The sequence below is a fragment of the Solea senegalensis genome, linkage group LG1 (assembly GCF_019176455.1).
Source record: "Solea senegalensis isolate Sse05_10M linkage group LG1, IFAPA_SoseM_1, whole genome shotgun sequence".
Taxonomy (NCBI): domain Eukaryota; kingdom Metazoa; phylum Chordata; class Actinopteri; order Pleuronectiformes; family Soleidae; genus Solea; species Solea senegalensis.
Window position 1 is genome coordinate 31998767 of NC_058021.1, and position 25563 is coordinate 32024329.

Sequence of the window (25563 nt, forward strand, 5' to 3'; positions counted from 1 at the left end):
TAGCAAGTTTTATCATATTTTATTGTACTGATTATTATTTATCATTTCTTTATCATTATTATTGTGTGCAATGTAGTTTAGCTTGTAGTTGTTCTGTATATGCATTTACATTTTAATGTGCTGTGTCATTTTAGCATGTAGTTCTGTGTTTTAGTGTAGTTTTAACGTGTTTGTTGTTATACTGTTCATTTAAAAGCCCAACTAGGGCCAAGAGTTGCAAATTAGCAATAGCCATAAACTCTACGTACAGCACATGAGTTGCATTATTTGGATTGGAACTATGTTAACTGTATTGTCCTTAGTTAGGTTTAGTTAAGGTGCTTAGGTTAAGGTTAGGCATTAAATTGTTATGGTTGAGGTTATGGAAAGCTGTGCAACTTATGTGTACTGTGTTTGGGGGGGCATGTTGTTGATATTTTGGGAGTTGCCCTTGTTAATGCCACAAGGGGGCAATAAAGGCTACAGTGAATTATGTTTTGTTTTTTTTCCACCGAGTCTCAAGTGTCAGCCTTTGTTCTTTTTTACTGAGGGATAACAAACAAAGTATCAGTTGGTTGTAACAGCTGCAGCATGTTACCACTCTGCCTCGGTGACGCAGCACTTTCTGATGATGTGTGTTAGTTACTGTGTATGAAGCCCCACTGACACATGCTCCTTGCCGTTTTCTTTCTTTTCTTCTTGTGCCACAAACGCCTGAAACTGGTCTGCACAGGCACAACCCCAAGATGACTAATTACCCTGACGAGAAACCCAATGTGGTTTGGAAAAATGGTTATAAGGTAAAACAAGAGTTGCTTCGATTGAGTTCACGACAGGTATGCGTGTCATGAGCCAGATTTGACCTGGATTTATTTTTCTCTCTCGTCAAATCTACCTGGATTTGACTTGGATTTATTTTTCTCTCAGGTCAAATCTAGTACAAATAGAGACTAAATGGCCACAAAGAAAGAATACAGTGACTAAGAATAAGAAAACCAAAAAAAAAAACAATTAGTTGTTTTGTTTTGTACTGTATATGGAAGCCGAATTGGGTGCTTTCACATATTTATATTTATCTGTATTCAGGGAGGATAAAGCATATTGTATATATGTATCTAGCATGTCAGTATTCAGTCAAATATTAATCAATTATTTGCTGTCATTACCTGTGTACAAAAGAGGATGAAATTAACTCAAATCTGGCGTGATGTTCTAGCAGGGAGTTGAACAATAGTCCTGGGTGGGACAAAAACCTTAGACAATTGTTAGTCAAGGCTCGAGACGAACTTAAAAACTAGATCAAATCTAAAAAAACTAAATAATTGACTCTTTGACTGTCAAAAAGGACCATATACCTTAAGGTTTTGTCCCTTGAGTTTTATGGTGAAATTCTGTAATAAGAGGTAAAATACATACTGATACATTTGCAGTGCAAATATAATTTTTTACGTTAAAAAAAACATAAGCAGCTGTTCTACCAACATCTAAAACACGTCATGACTAATCACAGCTAAAACAAAAGACCCTTCGTGTTCCCTTCGTTTAACTTTATTTTCCCAGAAATAAAGTAGAAATACTTGAGTTATACACATGATTGCCTCATGTCATCTTAGCTGTATTTGTGCGACTTGATATTGTGGATAGATAGCAGTAGCCAAACAATGTGATTGGGATATAAAGCATGTTTTAAAAACCTGAAAAGTGTGGCACTTTCTCTGTCATACGGTGACGTCCAGGTCTGATCGCGACTGATCCTCCACTGCTGATCGACAGACTCAGGAAGAAGAAAATAAAATCATCTACATGCCACACAGCAATAGCAACAAGCAACCATGGACACACTGTGCTAGAAACCCCATTACATCTCAATCATCACAATCCATACTTCTGACTACCCCATTTCCCTTTCTTCCTCTCTTCACAGGAACCTCAGTTCTTGTTTGCACCGTGTGCAGTGGCTGCTCGGTTCCCAGCCTGCAGTCTCCATGGCGACCAAAGGGCTGGAAACACCAAATTCAACCCATGCTTTCAGACAGTGGTGATCTGGTCGACCACCCTGGTGCTGTCGTTCATTTCAACACACTCCACCTCCTGTCTCTGCCCCTCTCCTCCAGGCCGGTGGCCCCGGCTTTTGGAGGGTGGCAGGAAGGTGAGGAGGGTGGGCAGGAATGCCAGCGTGTGCAGGGCTGAGCATCCGGCGGTGAGAGTGAGGCAGCGGAACAGTGTGTGTGTGAGGTTGGAGCGCACGGAGCCAACAGGCACCAGGGCAGCGCTATAGCAGATGAGCGTCTGTAGAGAGGGAACTCCGTGTCGCTCCAGTGCCACCCTCACCCACCGAGTCCTGCTCTCGCCCCGACCTGAGGCGAAGCCACAGAGGAGGGGGCCGCTGCAGTCTGCCGAGTATCCCAAAGCTGAGATCAGACACAGCACAGACATGCAATCCAGCTCCACGCCCCATAAAGTCATGAAGCCCAACACCCCGAACTGCACAGAGAGCAGGGTGAGGCCCAGCCACACGGAGACCAGCGGTTCCACCACGGCTAGCGAGGACAGACCCAGCAGGAAAAGCACCGCCAGCAGCGAGTGTCTCAGTGGGGAGCTAACCGCTGCGGCGTAGCGGTCTAGGTAGACGAACGAGGGGTTGAAGATTAGGAAGCGGACGCGCGACGTCAGCGACAGCCGCCGCAGCGTGTCCAGCAGCACCGACATCTCCTCGCGCTTGTTCTCCGTCGTCTTGGCCACGAGGAAGATCCGTGACGCGGCGACGTCGGGCTCCTCGCCCTGGCCGCGCTCAGCGAATATGATGTCGTCCGCAAAGTGGGCGAACTGCGGCTCGTGCAGGAAGAAGTGGCGGAGTGTGCGGGTGAAGTTCTCCCGCGGCTGGCTGGTGGACTGATTGCGGTCCGAAAGGTAGTTCAGGTAGGCCTCGAGCCAGCTGATTCTTTGGAAGCCTTTGGTGTATTCCAGCAGGTCCCGCTGCACTGAGGCATTCCAGTAGGGGGCACTTTCATAGATATAAAATCCAATGACAGGGGAGTACGAGCTGAAATACCGCTGCTGGGCACGAGTGTATAATACTGTTTTTGTATCCATGGCAACCAGCGCACTAGGGTCAGAACCCTGCGATACCTGTTGAACAGAACACAACATTTATTAGGGTTGTGATGGATCATTCACCAGTATAAATACTTACATGATAAGAAAATGTGGGTGTGGCTTATCTCAAAGATACAGTAAGGTCATAGGCCGTATAAAAAAGTAGAAATAGTGTTCCGGTTGAGGTTTGAAGCCTTGAGATTCACAATTTGACCATCTGGGCAACGGGCAAATATCTATTGGACGGTACTAGCTGTCAATCACACTCATATTTGCTTTTATTTTATCGTCTATTTCCCTCTAAATGGGAACATTATTTACAAAATTGACATCATGTTCCATTGAAGAGGACCTGAAACTAGCAATTGAGTCCATTAACCCCTTGGCAAAATGTTTACTGGTGTAATAAATCAGGTGATAATTGGAGGCCACAGCTAAAACGTTAAGAGGGTTTTAGGATTCATACGAGTGTGTGTGTCTCACCTGCAAAAATCCCATCAATCCAAACGAGATATAAACCAGATACAGCAGAACCACGAACGGTTTGACATAAGTGTTTGTGATCCAGTCCCCATAGCAACGCCTCACACACCCCAGCAAAAGGTGAGAGTCCTGAGGATGAGGGTCCGTGCTGGCCGAGGAGTGTGTGTGAGGGTGCGGGTGTTCGTGCGTGGAGTTGGCCACGTGGCTGTGCCCGTGCGAGTTGGGGTTGTTCACAGTATGCGGGTGAGGGTGAGGGTGAGGGTGCGTGTGCACATGCGTGTGCGTCAGGTTAGGATTTGACGAGTGAGTGTGGCCGTGAGTGACCCCGTGCGGCGGGTTGGTGGTTTGAGTCTCGTCCTGGTAGCGGGTGTACATTAAACACCTGTACCAGGCCGGTTTGGAGTCCAGCCTCTCCGGTTTGGGGACTCTCCTGCAGAAGCAGCCGTGTCTGTATCCGGTCTCTAAGTAGCCCGTAAACACGAGACAGGAACTGTAGAAGGACAACGTGTAAACATAGCTGATGGTGACGGCTAAGGCGGCGGTGCGGCAGAACAGTCTGACGGCCTCCATATTGGTAAGCGGCGAGGCGGCTAAGCCCAGGGTCATTAAGTGGAGCATGGTGGAGCCAGAGAAGCGCAGCATGACATCCTCAAAGACGCTCGCCACGCGCTCCTTCACGTGCTGGTCCTCGCGGGTCCGCCGCCACGACGACAGCATCTCGAAGGAGCCGAACAGTCCGTGACCTGATGAGAGAAGCAAGTAGAAATGAAGGACTTAAATTATGAAGCAGACAAAATTAGGCGAGGATGACCGTTTTATGTCTTTGCTTTTTACGTTCCTTTTCAGAGCGACTACCTTTTGATGCGTCTCTGCATAGTAATGTGCTTTAAAGCCCTACCGATCAATACTTTTTTATTAAGAGCTGGTCAAACTAAAGTTATGGTGATGGTTGCACACAGACCTCCATTTAACACAGCTCTGCAAATGTGAGGGCGGCGAGGACTCCCGATGTTATCTTAAGCTTAAGACAAGCACTTTGAACAGAATATCCATGTTCCCTCGGGAAAACAGCATAGTTGTAATAAAAACCAGAGAGAACTGTCGACTAATGAATGTGCAGTTGTTGTATGTTGTGCGGATGCAGCAGCAAAACGCCAAAACAATCAAAGGTACACGACTAAGCAGATAAAGTCAGCGAAAATCTAGTCAATAAACTTAAGTATTAAATATTAATATAATATAAAGCGATATTGTGTACATTTCGAGTGTTCCACTAACCCAAAGTGGCCCAAAAATAATTGAATGCATCTTTAAATAACTCAATACCTCATTGCAACTGGTCAGATAACCTGTTTAATCCCAGGTTTTAAAGGTTTTGTGACCAAATAAAGGCTTCACATTCTTAAATTGTTATAATTCCTGGCTATGCTAATGCCTGCTAGCCATTATCCATGAATTATCCACAATTTGTGTCCATATTTTAAGCAAACCCCATTTGGTACAGCTTTAATTCATCGCTTTTAGCATGCTAAGTTAGCCGTTAGCCACGGATGTTCTTAGCAAACCTATCTTAAAGATAAAGACGCTCAATAGTTTTTTATTCATTACTTCACTCTTTGCATAGCTGTTAGCCATTCGCCATGAATGTTTTTAGAAAGCCATACTTTTTACCACTTCATTTTAACTTTATTTGATCTGTGACTTTAAATCATGAGTTTGAACGAGCGTTAAACGTTCCCTCCGACGACACATGGACACAAAAACTCCAGGCACTGTTTTGGTGGGGACTAAACAGTAAAGGAGTAAGAATATCTCCAGAAATATATGTGTCCCTTTAAGGCCATAATACCGTAGACCTTCCCTATTTACAGCCTTTTTCTCCAAGTGCTTTTATTGCACTGAGCTTAGCCTGGATTTATTCAGTAAGGCGGCACCGGGAAGTGTAATAACTCTGCTTTTGAACAGCCTTTTTGCATCATGTCATATCTTAGTCCCATTTGAACTGGAGGTTAGCGACCACTGCAGCAGCAGGAGGAGCAGCAGCAGAATGAAAATACAACTTGGTGGTTGCCATGGCGCCCGTGAGTCACTGGTGACACGAGTAACCCCACACACACACACTCTCACCACTGACCTCACCATGGCAAAACACTTAACACCTTAGCAGAGGCGTAACATACCAACACTTCGGGCGAGGGAGCAGCCGAGAAAGTCTGGAGATCCGTCACGTCACGTGTGCGAGTGCTTTTGTATTTTTGTTACATTACTTGAGGAGACCAAAACCTGGTCCTAATGAGGCAGATCTCAGTGGTTTTGGTTACGGTTAGGCTTAGAGAGATGAATTATTACATATCAATACATTAAGTTGGATTTTTCCATGTATTAAGATTCAGACTAGACAGTAAAAATAGTGTGAGGGGTGTCAGTTTTATGTAATATTGCTGCTAAAATGCTTGAACGTCTTATTTTGTAAAAAAAAAAGGACATATTCACACTTAAGAAGCTGAAAACTTGCTTTACTTATTGAAAAAAAACACTCATTAATAATGAATTAATCAAACGAGCCCTTGTCAAAAGTTTGCTTTTCCACATCTCTCAGGCCTGATTCTGAAAGAGAAAAAACACTTTTCGATATTTCTTCTCACTTTTACTATCTCCTCCTCCTGATTCAATCTTCCCCTGCAGTCCAGGCAGCTATATTCTTTTTTTTTTTCTCCTCACACTTCATCCCACCGTTTTCTATCAGCCCACTGGCACTGTGAAATTCCTCCTCCGTCTCCGTCTGCCCGTCTTTCCCTTCCAACGAGAGTTTAACTTAATTTTCTGTGTAAAGAATCCCTTCTCTCAGCTTGGAGTGATATTTCACCGGACCCCTCTTTCCCATCTCCTCTGTTCTCTTTGTTGTTATTTTAAGACTAACTGCAGCCCTTTCCTCCTCCACGTTACGGCGTAATTATGGGATGGACAGCTACTGTACATACAGCACATGCTACAGTCAGTGTATATGATGCACTGAAGATAAACGACTAAACTGCCCGTATTTCTTCACACATGCACATAAACCACTTTACAAAAGGTCAAACAAAGGATGGCTGTGGAATTATTGATTTTCTGCTCAAGGTTATTACAGTTAACTAAAAACGAACTCAACTGAAATAAAAAGCAAAAGCAATAGTTTACTTACAAAACGAACTAAAACTGTAGCGAAAATGTGTTTTTAAATGTGTCTTTGTGAATTTATTTCATACATGACTAAATCTATTTATTTTTTGTTGTATACTATATACCATGTTGTATACTATAACCATGGCAATTTACCAAGGGTGCACCTGCGTGAGCACTAAAGGTTACAATGGCATCTTTTGTTATGTATAATATTAGAATAATAGAATATACGTATATTTTATGACCGTTTTGAATCTTGCAAACACTAACACTAATAAAAAAAATAGCAAACCTTCTCTAAAAAACGAATTAAAACAAACAAAGTCAAAGCTAAATAAAAACTAAAACTAATGAAAAATCCCAAACTATTATAACCTTGTTGTAGGTTGTGTGTCTTTAAAGGACAAATCCAGAGATTTGATTATTAATTGATTACTCAATTAATCATCAACTACATCAATTGAAGCTTTTTTTCACGATTAAAACAAGAGTTGTGATTGTTTTCAGCTTCCCTTCGTTTCTTTGTTCCATTAAACAAAGAAATCATTAAAAGTGAACGATTTTGGTTTGTGGACAGAAACGAGACATTTGAGAACGTCATCATTTCCAGGGTTTGACAAACACTGATCAACACAGATTGATCGATTATGAAAAGAATCGTCGCGGCTCTACTCTCCTGCACCCGTGTCCACAGAGAGTGAGAGTGTTTGGCGCTGCATTCTGCAATCAGCTGTTACGGACTTTAAAGACGGCTTCACAGGAACAAAAGTAGTGGCATCATAGACCGTCGTGTAAAGAACTGTCGTGTAAACTTTGTTCTGGACACTTTGGTTTGTCTGTAGGAACTTTCTCTCCACCAACACCAAAATATGGACTCGTAATTCCCCCGAAAATGGACCTAGAATGCAACTCCCTTAACTTTGTCCTTTTGAACTGTGATGGTGTTTCACGAGTCGACCTCCATCGCTGTGAGACTTGTAACAGTGTTGTGAGGTGAAGAGTTCACGCCAGTCGGGTCAAACGCTACAAACACGCACTCGCAACGACACAAATGAGATGTGACGAGGGAAATGAAGCGCAAGACTTGACTTAGTTCTGGATGGTTTCTTGTCTCCCGGTCGCACCACAGAACTTTTTTCCTTGTACGAATGTTTTATTTAACGTGACATGGCTCCTTCTCGTCTTCTTTCTCTGACGGACTGCTCTGGTGTCGGGAGTCTGATTCTGGGAAAACCTCTCTAAAACCTCTTTCTGACGCCTGACTTTGAGTTGCTGCCAAAAGTTAAGCAAACGAAAAAGAAATTAAAGTGTTCACCTGAGCCTTGCAATCCTACTATCGGAGATCGAAGCCGAAATCAATTTTTTGACCCAAGAGTGAATGCCAATTACACCACGGATCAAAAAAACAGTTTAAACACAGTTGCTTTTGACCTGTAAGAATGGGGTATAATTCATCTTTGATAAGTTCACCCATACTCTTTGTAAAACAGCCAGTCACGACTAGACTGAGGGCTTTTAATGTTGGAAAACTTGATTCATGGCATTCATAAATCAACTTGCATTTCCAGAACCTTTAGGTTCGACCGTTTTTGTCACAGTCAGAAACTGTTGTTAGTGCCACTATCCTCCTCAGTCAGTCAAGTTCATGCTCCACCACCTGTCAGTCATTCTGATGATCTGCCATCTACACAACCCATCACAGATACTCAACGAGCTGAGAAACAGCACAGGCAGAACTGTGATTCTCACTCACTGTGGCTCCCGCCCATCCTGCTTCTCAATTCTTTGACACTTTTCCGTGTGATTCCTGCAGTGTTCAACAACCGCGCCGTCACTTTTCAAACCTTACCGAGCATGACAAAAGGGATGCCCAGGTATGTGGAGTTGTACGTGGCCCCGGTCAGGTTGAGTATGCCGGCAGCGGTGAGGCCCGACAGCGTGATTGACAGCAGAGCCAGCAGTCCCAACCAGGGTTTGGACCTCACGCAGTCCCTCATGGAGCAGCAGAGGACGGCCAACACGCCACACACCCCGAGGCTGGCCAACAGGGGGCGGCGCGCCAGCACCGACGAAAACTGGAAGTCCGTCCTCAGAGACGAGGAAGTGGCAGGGTAAAGGCCCAGCTTTGGATGCAGCGCTGCAAAGTGCTGTAGCTCCGTGCAGAAGGCCTTCTCCCACTGACCGGCCACGCGGTCCATCAGGTCACCGCGGGCTTGGAGGTAGTAAGTGAGCTGCAATGCCCGCGCCGAACGTACGCCTTCACTCCTCGCTCCGATCCCCAAACCCCGCGCAGCACCGCCCCCACCACTGGGACCCCACCCCTGCACACCGCCCAGCTGGTGCCCGATGTACGCCTGCCGCCCGTCGGCCAGCTGCGTGATCGGGTAGCGCAGGACGGGGACGGAGCGGTTGGCGGCGCGAGCTGACTGGATCTCCTCCATGGCGCGGATGATGTCATCGATGATGCAGACGTTCTTGTCGTCGGGGAGGCAGAGGTACGAGAAGGAGTAGTTGAAGCTGTTGAAGCCCGTGGCCGGGACGGTGACCTGCATCTGGTAGATGAGCCGGTGGAGCTGGGCGGAGAAAACACACAGAGACAGAAGGGTGTGAGCTTTCACAGTGCTCCATCATTTTGGCCACATCCATACAACTACTGTACATTTTCATTAATATATAATCTCAGATCCTGACAATGGCTTCCCCTGAGACAAAATCTGACTCATGGTCTTCAAAGCACTGAATGGACGGGGTGTCCAAATGTGTTTTTAACGAAGGCCAGATGTGATAATGTGAAGATTTCCAGATTTCCTTCAGTTCAAGTATTAGGGCCACATTGAGAAAGAAAATTGCACAGACCTCGAGAATAAAGTCTTAATTTATGAGATTAAAGTAGTAAATTTACATAATTAAAGGTGCAAATGTACGACTTTATTTTGGTAAATTACCAACGTTAATCTTGTAAATTAAGACTTTATTCTAATAAAGTCATAATATTTATGAGAAGTCTTCATTTCCGAGAAGTCTTCATTTTTCAAGAATAAAATCGTAAATTTATGAGAATAAAGTTGTAAATTTATGAGAATAAAGTTGTAAATTTATGAGAATAAAGTCTTAATTTACATGAAAAAAGTCATACATTTATGAGAATAAAGTTTTAATTTAGGAGAATAAAGTAGTAAATTTACAAAATTAAAGGTGCAAATTTACTACTTTATTTACGTTAATTTTGTAAATTAAGACTTTATTCTAATAAAGTCATAAAATTTATGAGAAGTCTTCATTTCCAAGAATAAAGTTGTAAATTTATGAGAATAAAGTTGTAAATTTATGAGAATAAAGTTGTAAATTTACGAGACTAAAGTCTTAATTTACAAGAAAAAAGTCATAAATTCATGAGAATAAAGTTTTAATTTAGGAGAATAAAGTTTTAAAATACGAGAATAAAGTTTTAAAATACGAGAATAAATTTGTAAATTTAGGAGAATAAAGTTTTAAATTACGAAAATAAAGTCATAAATTTACGAAAATAATTTGCAAACACTTACTTTGAAATGGTGTGCGATGTTATCCTGAATATTTGTAATTGTGACATCATGATGGATTATCAAGATATAATTTTCATTTCTGATCACTAAACATTTTTCACTTGACCGGGCTCCTCCTGGCCAGACTAGAAGTTCACTGGCCACCCAGGGCATTTTGAGTTTGAGGCCCCTTATCTAGAATGAATGACTCAGGTAAACAACCCGTGGGACAGCTCTCGATATTTTTTTTTTTCTTAATTTGGATGGAATGAAGAACCAATTGAGAGAGGGAACAAAGTGAAAGATCCAAAATACTAACCTGAGCTCCATGGAGTTGGATCCAATGGAGTGAAATAAAAACAGCACCACAGGGCAAAACTGTGTTAATGAGTTAATGACCTTTTTTTATTGGGTTCAACCAGGTTCAAAAGTGAGACATGACTTTCAGCAAATTACAAACAAGAAAAACCAGTGGTGACGACGTTAAACTAAAGCTGAAAGAGTGAGCACTCAAAGCTCACGGATACGTTGAGTCTTAGAAGAACCAAACAGTTTGTAATGTAAGACTTTCTCTAAACAGCTGTAAAACACTGTTAATAAAGACGACCGGCTCACCTGGAGCAGAGTCGTCTGGACGTGCAGTCGCCTTTGTTTGTGTAAACTGTGACAATATTTTCTTTTTTTTTTAAAAAGCACATTCTCTTTGAGGAGAAAAGCAAAGTGTGGGCAGCTCTTTTCAGTCACTTTGCAGATGTTTGTGCGAATAAGAGACAGAGACGGCGACAGAGAGAGGACGCACACGTGTGTGGGAACGTGTTTGTCGAACGACAGCAAAAACAAAAGTGGTCTCTCTGAATCTTCCTCCGTCCTCCACAAGGACAAATGTGCCAGGCATCTACCACAGGCCTGGTTACTAAGCAACAGGCCTGATGCCAGGCTCTACCGCAGCAAACATGGTGTGTGTGTGTGTGTGTGTGTGTACACATGTCTCAGGTAGGCTGTGAGGACCAATTTCCATTTAAAAACTCTCTTTGTGAGGACATTTTGGATGCTCCGCACACATTTAATTGTCTGTTCTGAGGGTTAAGACTTAGGTTCAAGTTAGAGTTTGGATAAGGTTTAGTCCTCAGGGGAGACCAAAACCATGGTCCCTCTTTTTGGAACTGGTACAATTTTCACCTAAGATTTGAAATGTGGTTTGGTGGTTAAGGGTAAGGGTAAGGCTTTATTTAGGCTGTCCCAATGCTGTTGGTCCAAAAAACTTACAAACCTATCTTTGTGGGGACATTTTGTCACAACACAAGACCTGATTTTAGGGTTAGGGTTAGAAGTGTGTTGAGGTTAAGATATAAAAACAAATGCCTGGTATTCCTTATGTTGTGGGGACAAAAATCAAGTCCCCATAATGTAAAATGACTACATTTTAATTAGGTGAAGACATGTTTTAAAGTTAGGTTAAGGTTAGGGTCAAGGTTAGGATTAGGTCAGTAGCAATTATGGTTAATTATGGTTCACTATGGTTAGAGTAAGTCTGCAGGAAATGAGCGGGAGTCAACGCAATGTCCTCTGAAGCCATGGAAACCAGTGAGTGTGACTTTTTGTAATTTTTGTGCCAAATGATCGTCTGTGCCTCAAAGAATCTTCACTGGATTCCTGATCTGAGAGAATTTAAAGCCCCAGCCTGTAATTTTTCGCACTATCCCGTTGTTGATTTTTAAAGCAGGGCTGTTATTAGCTGTGCTAAATAAATAATGTGTTACTTACAGATCACTGCACTCCCTGTCAAGGAGAAATCCAGAGGTGGGTGACAACAGAAAAACAGATTTTAACCAAATAATTTGTGCATTTACCCATAAAATCTTTTCCTAAAACACACCCATTTCCTCGGCTTTTAACCCAAAAATTTTTTTATTTGTTTCTCATTTTATACGTGTTTTTTTCTTTTTAATGGATATTAACTGCTGCTTTAAATTTCGCCTCGTAAATAACATTAGATTGGAATGTGTTTACTTGCTTTTACCTTTGCCGAAATAGACAGCTTTGTAAACCGTTGCGTCCACTGCTGCGTTAATCTGTAAATCTGAGTTACCTTTGGTAAACAAACGTCACACAATGATGACGTTGAACTCAGCGGGGTTCTCCCTTTAATTGCAGACTTTGCTCAAATATGTAATTAACTGTCATGATATAAGTAAACGTGTCAGGTCGTGGCAGATTATATGCAGTTCTCTCGTTGTCCTTTGTTCTCGTTCCATCTATTTGTGTCCCTGGCACTGACGGATGCACTCGGCTCATCTAGACACTTTGTTGTGGGCATTATTTGGAGTCAGCCACCATCACAGTGGCAACATGTGACGTAGTGGAGACGTGTGCGCTAACCGCACGTTCCACAAGCTCCGATCACGGCTTCATAACTTCATGAGATCATTTGACTAATTGCTCCATGGGTGTGGAGCTAATGTTCATAAATCAGTTTTCAGGAATACCACTGTGACGACAAGGCGACCTCTGCGCTACAGCTCTGACTTCTGCTCTGTAATTAAAACTCCCTGCTTCAAGTCTGTGTGTTTAAGTTGTTTGTTAGACTTTGTTGACAGATTAATGAAGACCAATCAATGAGTGGGAATGAGGAATGAGGAAGAATTAGATTTGTGTCGAGATTTCCAAAGCAGCACTTTTTAAGAAGCAAAACATGAACCACACAATCAAAAATACACAAATTGCAAATAAAATATCAAGTGAATCATTCAAAAATATTGTATTTTGTTTCTTTGAAAATATGCTTTTTTGTTTGCAATGATCGGAATTTTGTTTGTTGTAGTCGCGATGTTTCACTTGCGATTCTGACCATGGGCGGGGTTTAGGAAGCTGCATGCTGATTGGCTACCAAGTTTTGGAGAGACAGCGTCTTAATTGTAAATATCTAACATTTGTCAGATTATAAACATTAGATATTCAGAATTATCGACGGGGGAAAACTTGGGGGAACGAGTTCCAGAAGGACAGCGACTCCAAGCCTGTGACGACTTCCGGTCTAAAGAACGCAAAGAACAAGGTAGGGAGCACAAACGCAAAAGAGGCGGAGCAAATAAAATTACGATCATTGCAAACAAAAAGGTGTATTTTCAAACATTTTTTATTTGCAATTTGAGTATTTTTGGATCTCGTGGTTCATTTTTGTTTTACTCAAATCAAGTGTTGTTTGAAAATATTGACACAAATCTAGTCCCATGCGTGCGCATATGACCTCTAGGTGCTGACCTTAACCGTTTTGTGAGTGTGTTTCTGAATGTGGTTTGACTTTTATTTTTTTACTCTACTTGCAGCTGCATTTTTGTGATGACTTTAGGCAAATTTAAAGCTTCAGTGTGGAACTTCTTTCCCTGAACAGGCAGAGCTGTCAATCAAAGACACTGAAGATATGTTTTTCTGACATTTTATCCACACGGAAACAGAAATTTCTGTTTTTCTTTGTCGATTTTAAAGTTTTCTTTATCCACATGAAAGACCCCACAAAATGAGTCTAAAGGCTGAGGAACATACTGTATACCAGCCTGTGTGAGCCGCTGTAACACTGCTTTTTATATAGCGTTTATTTTCATAAATGATAAACCTGTTGATTGTCTTTTAGATTAATCAAGTTTGGGTAAGAAAATTAGAGGTGGAGAGCTGATGTCATTTTTTTTCCGAAAGCAGAATTATGTTTGTGCGCACCAAAACACAAGGGTGGCATTTTGCGATTTTAACACTCTGGGACCCAATATTTCCAAAAATACGGTTCAGGTTTGAACGGTAACTGAACTTGTGACACTCCCGACGGGGGGGGGAGGCTTTGTGAGAGGCTGAATCACGAGTCAGGATTATGAGGATGAGGAGAAAAGGTTTTTGTGGACAATTCTTGGCACTTTCAACCAAGGAGGAGCGAGGGCAGTGACCTCCTAAGTGAGCCTGCAGAGGTTTCACCGCCGTCTCTCACTTGTCCCTGTATGTCCATTAGTCGTGACGTAAAACACACACCACACTGTGTGTACTTGCACAATGTCACCACAGACATGAAAACACAACACTTGCTATACTTAGAAACACAGACAGAGAGAGAGAGCGAGAGAGAGAGAGAGAGAGAGAGAGAGAGGTGTGTGGAATCAGCAAAATGTAACAGACACTTGTTTACATTTGAAAGTTGGACACTACAGTTTCAACAGAGGCTAAACTGGCACATTCTCCGGCACTGAGTGTGTGTGTGTGTACGCTGGCAACAGCCCAAGTCCTTCAGTCATGAATGATATGCAAATGCAATGTGAGTTCTTTGAATGAAAACTCAGGCCTCAGTAAAAACAATCCAGAGAGGCATTGAAACTGTCAAAGTCAGCCATTCGTTCATTAAGTGGAAACCGCTTAACTCACAGGGAAACAGGAAGTGCTGGTCTACTGTTGCCTCTTTTGGTCAATTTGTATCATTCGATAAATCGGATTTTGCAAGGACTTCAAGCACCGAAGTCTCACATTGAACACAGTTGTACTTAACGATGGAGGCAGCAGTGGATTAACAACTCCTGTGTGTTGTTATTTCAAATTTGCTGATTTTTTGAAGACAAAGCCAAACATGTTCTTAAGATTTTGTAGTCTTAAGCGGGTGTAGATGTGTTTTCCTTTGTGTTTCCACTTGTTTTATAAGGATAAGGTTGACTATGTGTCAGTACCTCATACAATCACTCTTCAAAACACTGAACTAAAACTTGGGTCTGGAGCCAATCAGCTGCTGTTGACAGGTTTTGTGATTCAAATGTTCTGTCCAGGTTGCAAGTAATTTAATTGGCTGTTTATTGGCTGGTTGAGTGTGTGAGCATTTACCTTTAGTATGTCGTCAAGGTGAACCGGGTCCAGCACGCTCCCCTTTTGGGTGGTGACGATCACGCGCCCGTACCGACCTGGCGTCTGCAGGTCGGAGTAGAGCGCATGCTTGGAGCGGTTCACTGGGAACAGGCTGTCCACCAGGTTTCCCTCTATCTTGGCCAGGCTGTGCTTGGGTGCAAGCAGGCTCTCCACGTCCTCCTCCACGCGGTACCTGCTGAAGCTAGCGCCGAGCAGGATGGACAGGAGCACGGGCGCCGAGGAGAAGAACACCGGGTGGCTCGCCACGAAGCGGCCCAGCGCGTGGAAGGAGGTCCTCAGGCCCGCGTGCAACACCTGGCGCAGCATCCTAGAGCGCGGCCGCGGCTCCAGCCTCTCCCACCGACCAGAATGTCCCAGAGCACTGCCGAGCATCAGGGGCTGCCGGACACATCTGTGGGCTGCGTCGCACTCGGTCTGGGGCAGGAGGGGTGACGACGGGTGGAGGCAGGACTTGTACCCGGCGCAGGAGGTCTGACACCAGGGAGAATCCAGCCCTACTGCGGTCACAGGAGCTCCCTTATATCCACAGGGTTTCTCTTATTCACTGAAAAGGACAGAAAGCCATTTAGACCCAGTGAATGTGGATACGGCTGTTACGCCAAGCATTAAAATGTGTCACAGATAGAGACTGAGTGACTCAAGCCTCATGAGATCAAATCTGCCCCTGTCCTGTTTTTAAATAAACACTGACATCATGTCTACTGGCGAGGACAAAATTACATTTTTAATGAGTGTGACTGTACAGATGTGTCCACTGTCACTGTGTTTGTGGGGGTCAGTGTGTGTATGTGTGTGTGCATGCACACGAGAGGCAGAATGAAGAGACGGTAAAAGCTTAAGTGACTCTACTCGCATTGCTGTAACATGAAAAACGTCCTGCTAGGTCCGCTAGGGTCTATGTGATGTCATTTTCGTTATCTGGACAAAATGGAGCACCCGTACAGTTTGAATGCCTGCAGTCCAAGAGTCGAAAAAGAATCATACGATAACCATGAAAAGAAAGCAGTTCTCGCTAGTACCTGAGCGCTCAAAGAATACAAAGAAGTACAACTGAGCGCTTAAAGAATACAAGGACATACAAAAATTAGGACAAACTCTTCTTGTCAAGAAATTACCACAACTGGAGTAGACTGCAAGATCGAGTCCACATTCCCTGACACAGACCCTTGTTTTTGTACAAATGGAACCATGGATATCGAGCACAGTTAAGTATGACGCGACGCTTCAGGCCCTAATTTTCCAACTGGGTTCCTGGGAACTTTCCTTAAATGTCTATGCAACTTTGTCCTGATGAGAAATAAATAAATTACCTCACAAAAATTGGTAGGAATACCCATCAAAGATTCCATAGGTTGGGTTTTTCCTGACTCTGAGTAGCCATTCCTTCATTCATCCCAATTGGAATGGAGTGTGAGATCAGCTCATTCATGGAATAGTTTAATTTTGAATGGAACCATGGCAGCGTAAGTTCATGTTGAAATAAAACATGGCTCTCCATGGATAAGGAACCTGGAAAGTACTGCCGCCTTCCAATTACGTCAGAGGTCAGAACTCGCAACTCCGCGCTGACCACGTTCAAGTTGAGAAGTCGGCCGTCTGTAGGGCTAGTCATTGTTAGAAATGCCAATTGCTACATGTACGACTGACTTATTCATTTATCCATCTTCTACCGCTTTTACTGCGGACTGCGGGGGGCGCTGGTGCCAATCCCAGCTGACATGGGGTGAAACGCGGAGTCACACCATGGACAGGTCGCCAGTCCATCACAGGGCCACATAGAGACAGACAACCATTCATGACTGACTTAATGCGAAACAAATCAAATTGGAATCGGACGTCAAGGTTGCTCCAATTTCAGGGGGGCGTTCTAGTTTAAGGAACGCATTCCAGAAGGATTCAGGTCTGTACTTGACGTTTTAATCACTCAGGGGCAGATCTCTGACTTTTCGAGATGGAAATCAGACTTGAGGGGGTGTTCTAGTTTAAGGAACTCACTACAACTAGAAAGCACCATATGACCCGAGCCTTGCAGTTCGGGATTCTGACCACATTCGTCCTCAAACCCCTTGTACAGTAAATTTTGGTTTTGTGTCTGGATCCAAGGACGCATTCCAGTCATTTGACAACCGACTTTATGTGAAATAAATAAAATTGAAATCGCATGTCAGGGTATGTGAGGTTGCTCCGACTTGCCGAGGGAATTCCAACTTCCGACTACAACTGCAGCACCATAGGACCCAGTCTTTTGTGGTCCTCCAACCCCAGCTACAAGGCGGTTTTTGTGAATCAGAACGCGGGGACACATTCCAGACGGTTTCAGATCTGTACTTGACGCTTATACCCGTCTGTGATCACTCGGGGGCAGGTCTTTTAGATGATCTGGCATTTCCTCCGCTCTGCAGTCACAAAAAATCACACTCACTGCCTACTTTACATTTTATAGCCACTGCCCTGCTGCGTCCAGTGCCTTGTGCAAAGAAAAGGTGCGCAACAGGAAAAACGCATGCATGCAGAGGCAAAAGTGGCTTCGGCGAGAAAGAGAGAGCAAAGAAAAACCCACATCAACACTTGTTAAGTTTCTCGTTCACACCGACTCATGTTGTGCTCGGAAGCTGCGCGTACATACCTACAGAGGGGAGAGAGGGGAGGGGGCGGCGACCCCCGCGATGACGGAGATCATCTCAGACTCAGACGCATGCAGACCCCGAGACACGTCCAGCTCCACCCTGCATCTACATCACCATCAGCAGCACACACGCAGGGGGGAGTGTGGAGTGTGGAGTGGACACACCGGGGGAGAAGCCGGTTCAGTCAAATCAGCCTATTCTGTGTTTTTTTCTCTGCGGCAGAAGGTTCTCCTCTCCTCCTCCTCCCTGCTCTCTCCTCCATTCTCTCTCCTCCTCATCTTGCCGGTGATGTGGCGGAGCCTCTGCTTTTCATCCAGCACCGGCTGCACTCTCCCTCTCTCTCTCTCTCTCCCCCTCTCTCTTTCTCTCTCTCTCCTCGTTGGCAAGGCACGTCACTAATTGCCGGCTTCTAAACCGGGGTCTCTCTCTCTCTCTCTCTCTCTCTTTATCGCTCTCTTTTCTCTCTCTCAGACCCTTTTTTGCCCCGCCTCTTGATTTTTGCAATGCAGAGAAACAAACAAGAGTGGCAGCATTTGTTTGTGTGTGTGTGTGTCAGAGTGTTCTTGTATGTGTATCTTTGTGAGGACCAAAAAACATAGGGTGTGATGATATTTCGGGAAAAACAGGTTAAAGGGCCACCTGGGGGGGTCACTATTTTCCAGAGATAAATGTTATTATTTGATCGTGAGACAGTAGATGTGAGACACACGTCAACAGAGGACATTGGGATTGAATATCCTGAATAAAATTGACAAAAAGTCAACGGCAAAAATCACTTTACGAGTAAAAAAGATCTTATTCAAATAAATTAAAATGGTAAATATAATTATTTACTGTATATAATAAACAAAACTGGTCAAATTTGGTTGAATTAAACAAACAAACACAGATGATTGAAGGTTAAGGGTAGAAGCACTTCTACTTTACTTAAGTACAAGTAAAAGTACTGGTCTAAAAATTATATATAGCTTGTTTAAAATCAGAGTACAAGTTACTTCACAAATCTGTTCTCATCATTCATTCACCTGTCCCCATCATTCACCTGTTCTCATCATTCATTCACCTGTCTGTCATCATTCATTCACGTGTCTGTACCCATCATTCACCTGCTCTCATCATTCATTCACCTGTCTGTCATCATTCATTCACATGTCCGTACTCATCATTCACCTGCTCTCATCAATCATTCACCTGTCTGTCATCATCATTCATCTGTCCTTGTGTCCGCCAAAGGTTCCACATTTTCTTTTAAATGTATTGAAATGTATTTCCTAACAATGTAAATGTAAATAAAAGTCACCTAAAGATGTTACTGATGTTAATGATGTGTGTTTATTTAAATATTTAGTTTTAATAATTTTTAAAACTCCACTTGGGGACAACATGAATGAATGGGTGAAGAAATTATTATTCTGGGACGTAATAATGCATTGCCGGTACTCAAAGTATATATATATAGATATACATACATATATCTATATATATATATATATTATGTACTTTTATCAGCTAGAACACTTCCAACACTCTAGTAATGTGTAATTTGTTTTACAAATCTGTATTTTCACCCAAAGAAACAGCTGTACACATTTAATAAAACTCTAATACAAAAACAAAGCAGAATTATATCAAAAATTTGATTGTGTTACAGTTTGTGTTAATAATAAATAAATCTGTCGTCATGTGATTCTGTGACATGTTCGCAGCCTTGTGATGATATTTCTTGCTCACTTATCTTCTGGCAACGTTAAGCGTTCTTGTTATAGATTAATGAAACATCTCTCAGGTTCCATGTTGTGTTGCCTGTTGCTATGGAAACCAGACAGATGATTTCTCTCTCTCTCTCTCTCTTTAAACAGCTCGTGGTTCCCATGACAATGGTGATGCCACCCATCCCCCAAAACACACACACACACATATATATATACACACATACACACCTGCTGATTCCCAATCTGCTAATGGACTGGAGGTGTCAGGTACAGTTGCATTAAAAGCAAAAGTGCCACAAAAGAGAGCGAGAGAGCGAACAGAGACTTCACTCTTGCTTCCGTCGCTCTTACTGACCGTCTCTATGTTTAGAGACGCAAAAAACAAACAGACAAAACAGCCTTTAATGGTCCACACGGAGCCACTAATGGCTGCGTCCACTCCCCAGAAATAGCAAAATCAAGGCCGTCTGAAAAAAAACATGCACAAAATAACTTTTTCTCTCAGTTTTGCATAACAATATGTGAACAGATGTGTGTAAAAAAACAAACTAGTTTTAAGGATTTTAGTGGCATTGTTTTGTAAAAAATCAGTTTTCTAGTTTTCTAAAGTCCATTTCATGAGTAATTTGCTCACACGTTCATAAATATCACTTTTCGTCCGCTTTAGTAAACACATACATCCTTATTACATGATGTAATATCATTTAGTTAATTAAAAAAAAGAAGAAGTGATTGAATTATCCAGTTCAGCAGAAGATCAATTCCACTTTGTGCTTCTGAGATGACGTGACATGAGGTCATGTAAAGTCCATGAACCGAATGAACCATGAAGTGTTTTCACCTGAGAATTTCAGCCTCCATTTTTACTCTCGTCTCGTGCTTCTTTGGCAGAAAGATTGTGAGTTTCAAACAAAATCATATCAGATCAATTGAAAATGCAACACAATTAGATTTTGATGAATTACTTATTTGACTAATTAACCAGTGGATGTAAATAAACTAATCAAAAACAAAATGTCCGTCTGGACTTTCTTTTGCGTAATAGAAAGTCATGTATTTAAGTGATTTTGTCAATTTTTCCAGAATAACTTCTGATATCTGGCAGTTATTTACAACCTACTGCATGTTGAAATGCTATTTTAACAATTTAATAATAAAAAAAAAGAAAATACACTAACAACAGATTTTGTGTGTTAAACTTGAACAGTGTAAAACATATAATGATTAAATATTAAACATATGTTATTAAAACAAGTTTTCACATTTATCAGGTTATTAAATGTGGTTATTTTCTGGTTTCTTTGCTCCACGTGACAAAGAAACCATTAAAAAATAATCGCTAGTTGCAGCCCCTATTTTTGTGATTTCACGCACCTTAATAAACGCAATACATCTACATGTAATACCCACATGAACAGTAGGGGCAAAGCAGAGGCAGTAGAACCGCTATGACAACATTACTGATTTAACCCTTAGATGCACACGCCTTTAAAAAAGTTACATTAACACACCTCGAGCACCAAAATGTGTTCCACAAAAATAGTTTTGTATTTTTTGTTATCGTTTTAAACCAACATCAGTCCTCATCATACACATGCAAAATGCATCAACAATTGTGATTGGCATGGGTTTCAATGAGGACATTTTTGACCATAGGCGTGTTAGTGTGAGTATGTTAGTTAACCTTGTTTACTATAGACAAAAAATAAAAGGCACCAGGTACTATTGCTAATGGAAAAGCAGAAAAAAACGTGCCGTACCGAGGTGAGTCGAGTTGTGCTGGGACCATGTCGTGGAAAATCGGCATTAGCATCCAGTAAATAAAAACCGAAATAAATCAAAAGAGATACTTGAATGGCAGCTGATTCTGTTGGGTTATTGACTCGACACAAACACACCCCGTGACCAATGTTTCATATAAAAATGAATACAAACGGAAAAGGAAAACGACACGTGCGCTCATTCATGCTCTAATCCACTATTCAATTAAGTCCTCAATTAGCCTTTAATCCCCCTCCCATTACCACCGCGGTGAGCGACGAGTGGCGGAGGAACAAATGAGTAAGTCAGAGTCTCCCCGGGGAAGAACGAGGCGGAAGGAAGAGTGGTGCGGAAAATGAAAGTCTGCGGAGACGCAGAGGGATCGGGGCTCAGGCTCCGATAAGGAAAGGACTAATTAGTGTCACTGAATGATTTAGAGAAATCCAAAGTGTGTGTGTGTGTGCGTGTGTGACAGAGAGAGCGAGGTAGAGAAAATCAATGGAGTCCATTTTTTCGCTGAGCTATTTTCAGCAGGGAATGGGGAAAAAAAATCTCAGGGGGCCTGAAAATTTTAATTAGAGATTATAAATTAATTATTTAAAATTTGAGGCCCTTGACCAAAAATTTATCAAAATGTCAGGATTTTTAAAGACAAAATGAGAAGATAATCAACAATAATCTACGTTTGAGTTGTAATCCTTGTGTTAAAGTATGGTTTTGATGGAGTCAGTTGTTTTAAATCTAAATTACAAGCAAATGTTTAAATGTATATACACATATATACATATATGTTAAATGGTAAGTATTGGTAAGTAAATATATCAGAATATGTCAGAATTGTTCAGTCCTACTACAAAAACACATTTTAACACCAACTTTTTCATCAAATTTAGTGACTTATTTAAAAACTGTTAAAGAATAATTTCCAATGGATGTTTGGTAAATTAATAATAAACATAAATCTTAACTAAAACGGGTTAGTTTTAGTTATGAATTCATTCATTCATATTTTAAATCGGAGACCCAAAAAAATTCCCACGCAACCCATCTGTGGGTCCTGCCCCAGTGTTAGAAAACCACTGCATGCACGAGATGGACAGATGGTGAAAACATTCTCTTGTGATTTTGCTGTAGACATGTTGTCATGTATGTGTGTCATTTACACTCATGTTTGTCCACAACGTGTTTAATGGATTATTAAAGCAAAATCTGTGATTGTCAGAATTTCTGGGAGTGTGTGTGTGTGTGTACCAGACCTGGCCACTCCTCCTTCCTTTACCCCCCGCCCATCCCCCACTCCATCTGTTTTGATGGAGCCCATCCATTAATAAAGACTGTCCCTTCATTTCTTTTTCTCTCCTTCTGTATTATTTATCTGCACATCTCTGTATAGTTATAGTGAACAGATGTGGTTACCAAGAGTGGGATTACAGCCACTTGTCCTCCTTCTCCTCCTTCTTCTTCTTTTACTTCCTCTTCTTCTTCTTTGATTGAAATCCAAGGAAAAACTTGATCTGTGTTAAGAAATAAAAAAATGTCACGCTTGTGAAAACATTAATTTAATCCAAATTTACTCAGTTTTAGGGATGATTCACAGCGTTACTGACGTATACCGTCATGTTTTTGCGCGTGAGTTTATGCGACGTGACTTTATGCTTGAGTTTACACGTGAGTTTATGCGACGCTTGAGTTTACGTAATGCGTGAGTTAACGCTATGCACGAGATTACGTGACGCTCGAGTTTACGTAATGCGTGAGTTAACGCTATGCTCAAGATTACTCGGTGCTTGAGTTTACGTAATGCGTGAGTTAACGCTACGCACAAGATTACGTGACGCTTGAGTTTACGTAATGCCTGAGTTACACTACGCACGAGATTACGTGACGCATGAGTTTACGTAATGTGTGAGTTAACGCTACGCACGAGATTAGGTGACGCTTGAGTTTACATAATGCGTGAGTTAACGGTATGCACATGATTAAGTGACGCTTGAGTCTACATAATGCGCGAGTTAACGCTATGCAGGAAATTACGTGACGCTTGAGTTTACACAACGTGCGAGTTAACGCTATGCAGGAGATTACGTGAGGCTTGAGTTTACGTAATGCGTGAGTTAACACTATGCAGGATGCGTGGCGCTTGAGTTTTACGTAATGCGTGAGTTAACGCTATGCAGAGATTAAGTGACGCGTGAGTTACGTGCGTGAGTTTTGCGTATAGTGCGAGATTAAGTGGCGAAGATTGCATGTTTGCGCGTGAGTTAACACTATGCGGAAGTGCGTAAGTTTGCGTAATGTCGTGAGTTAACGCTATGCAGGAAAGATTGCATGGCGGCTTGAGTTTACGTAATGCGTGAGTTAACGCTATGCATGAGATTACGTGACACACAAGATTGAGTTCTACGTATCGTGAGTTAACACTATGCAGGAGATTGTGGCGGCGAGTTTCGTAACGCGTGAGTTAGCTATGCATGAGATTAGGTGGCGAGTTTCGTAACATGAGTTAACACTATGCGGAGATTACGTGGCGTTGAGTTTCTTGAGTTAATATTGGAAACGTGCAGATTAAGTGACGCGGGTTCGTAGCGTGAGTTAACGCTATGCTGCGAGATTAAGTGACGCAGTTTTCGTGTCGCGTGAGTTAATGGCTTTATGCGAGATTAAGTGCGATTGAGTTTCGTGTCGTGATTTAACGCTATGCATGATGAATTAACACTATGCAGGAGATTACGTGGCGCTTGAGTTTACGTAATGCGTGAGTTAACACTATGCATGAGATTACGTACCACTTGAGTTTACGTAATGCGTGAGTTCACGCTATGCACAAGATTGCATGACGCTTGAGTTTACATAATGCGTGAGTTAACGCTATGCATGAGATTACGTGACACTTGAGTTTACGTAATGCGTGAGTTTACGTCAGAATTCATGCTTGAGTTTACATTTGAGTTTACAGGTGAGTTTACACTTGAGTCTAGGCGACGCGTGAGTTTCTATGTATTTTATCGTCAATATTAGTAAAAACTGACACCTGTCACAGTAGTTTTAGTTTAGGCTGAATCTTGGATGCACATATACATTTATTTTAATTTAGATATAAATCAAATATGACTTGACATTCTTACATTGCCTCAAAGCTGCTGTTAGGAAAATGTGACACTGATAATCAGTCATGTTACTATTTTAATTAATCAGTAATTATATTACGCTGCGGCAACTTCAATCATCTCAGCAGCTCCGACGTTTTTGGTTTATGACGTATTTATGACGCATGCAACAGGAATGTTTTAGACGCTTCTTGTGGACGCCCTCTTAAAGGTCCAATGTGTAAAAACTAATGGCATATGGTGGATAAGTGGTGGAAGGTAAAGGTGTAGTCGACATGCCATCATGTACCTGTGAAAAGACACTTAAGCCACCATCGCTCCCGACAGCCGCGGCCTTCGTGTACCAGAAATGGTTGATTTGTCCATTTGGGCTTCTGTAGAGACATTGCGGCACAAGTCCCTTTAAACCTATACAGTATACATGAAAGACTTTTTATATTAAATGGATTAAACCTAAATATTCTACAGTGGTCCTTTAATTAAGAAGCTAATGTGAAAAATGATGATAAACTGAAACTAAAACACAGATTTATACACTTTACGCGCTAAATTTATATACTTAAATCATTTATTTTTCGTAGTTTTTGTTGAGTTTTAAACAACAAACACTGTCTCCGTGTAAAACCTTTAACTGACTTTCGTTTTTACATTTCACTGTAAGGAAAGGTGATTTTCCTTTCAAGCTAATTAAATACTAGTGACTGTAATTAAACATTAAAAGCAGATTCCTTAAACGCTGGACAACGGCCAAAACAGCTTCATAACAACCACTCAGTGATGATCAAAAGATGAATTATGACATTTTGACAGCTACAGATATCAGTAAACGCATATAATCACAACATATTTTTATCAAAAACCGATATAAATCAAATGAATGACTCTAAATGTGACTCGTGTCTTACCAGAAACGTTTCCGTAACGCGGATGAAGCAACACGAAGGCAGGGGAACTCCGTGGCCTGATGCTCGTGTCAATTATGGTGAGTAAACGACACAAAAATCCCTGGTCAACACAGAGCTGCTGTGTCTGTGGGTTAGTTTACATGTCACGACATGTTTGAAACAAGATTAAACTGGAATATTAACCAAAATACATCAGTACTCAATACTCATACTCAGTCCTAAAGTTAGTTGATAGTTCAACAAGTGATTATTTCCTTTGTGGTTTTTGATGCCGTTTATACATTTTTAAATAAAATAAACACTTTCTTTTA

The 25563-nt window shown here is 41.9% G+C and overlaps 1 protein-coding gene across 3 annotated transcripts; it reads right to left on the reverse strand.

Annotated features, from left to right (window-relative positions):
- Positions 1-1511: 1511 nt before the first annotated feature.
- On the reverse strand, positions 1512-25563 carry ptchd1 (patched domain containing 1). Of its 3 annotated transcripts, XM_044021309.1 has the most exons (7): positions 25253-25563; positions 24637-24721; positions 22657-22754; positions 15099-15684; positions 8573-9296; positions 3559-4301; positions 1512-3108 (listed from the first exon to the last, which is right to left on the reverse strand). In XM_044021309.1, exons 4-7 carry the CDS (start codon positions 15510-15512, stop codon positions 2008-2010), a joined length of 2982 nt encoding a protein of 993 aa, XP_043877244.1. In that variant the 5' UTR covers positions 15513-15684; positions 22657-22754; positions 24637-24721; positions 25253-25563; the 3' UTR covers positions 1512-2007. The 3 variants fall into 3 exon arrangements, with proteins under 3 accessions (XP_043877244.1, XP_043877161.1, XP_043877329.1); XM_044021226.1 differs by having other exon boundaries at positions 24637-25563; XM_044021394.1 differs by lacking the exons at positions 22657-22754; positions 24637-24721; positions 25253-25563 and adding an exon at positions 17767-18310.

Bases quoted from the DNA above. Each gene is read 5' to 3' on its own strand.
- ptchd1 (XM_044021309.1), bottom strand. From the start codon at position 15,512: ATGCTCGGCAGTGCTCTGGGACATTCTGGTCGGTGGGAGAGGCTGGAG. The intron at 4,302-8,572 runs GTAAGGTTTGAA...TTCTCTCATCAG, and splicing joins CATCCCTTTTGTCATGCTCG to GTCACGGACTGTTCGGCTCC. The intron at 3,109-3,558 runs GTGAGACACACA...TCTGTTCAACAG, and splicing joins GATTGATGGGATTTTTGCAG to GTATCGCAGGGTTCTGACCC.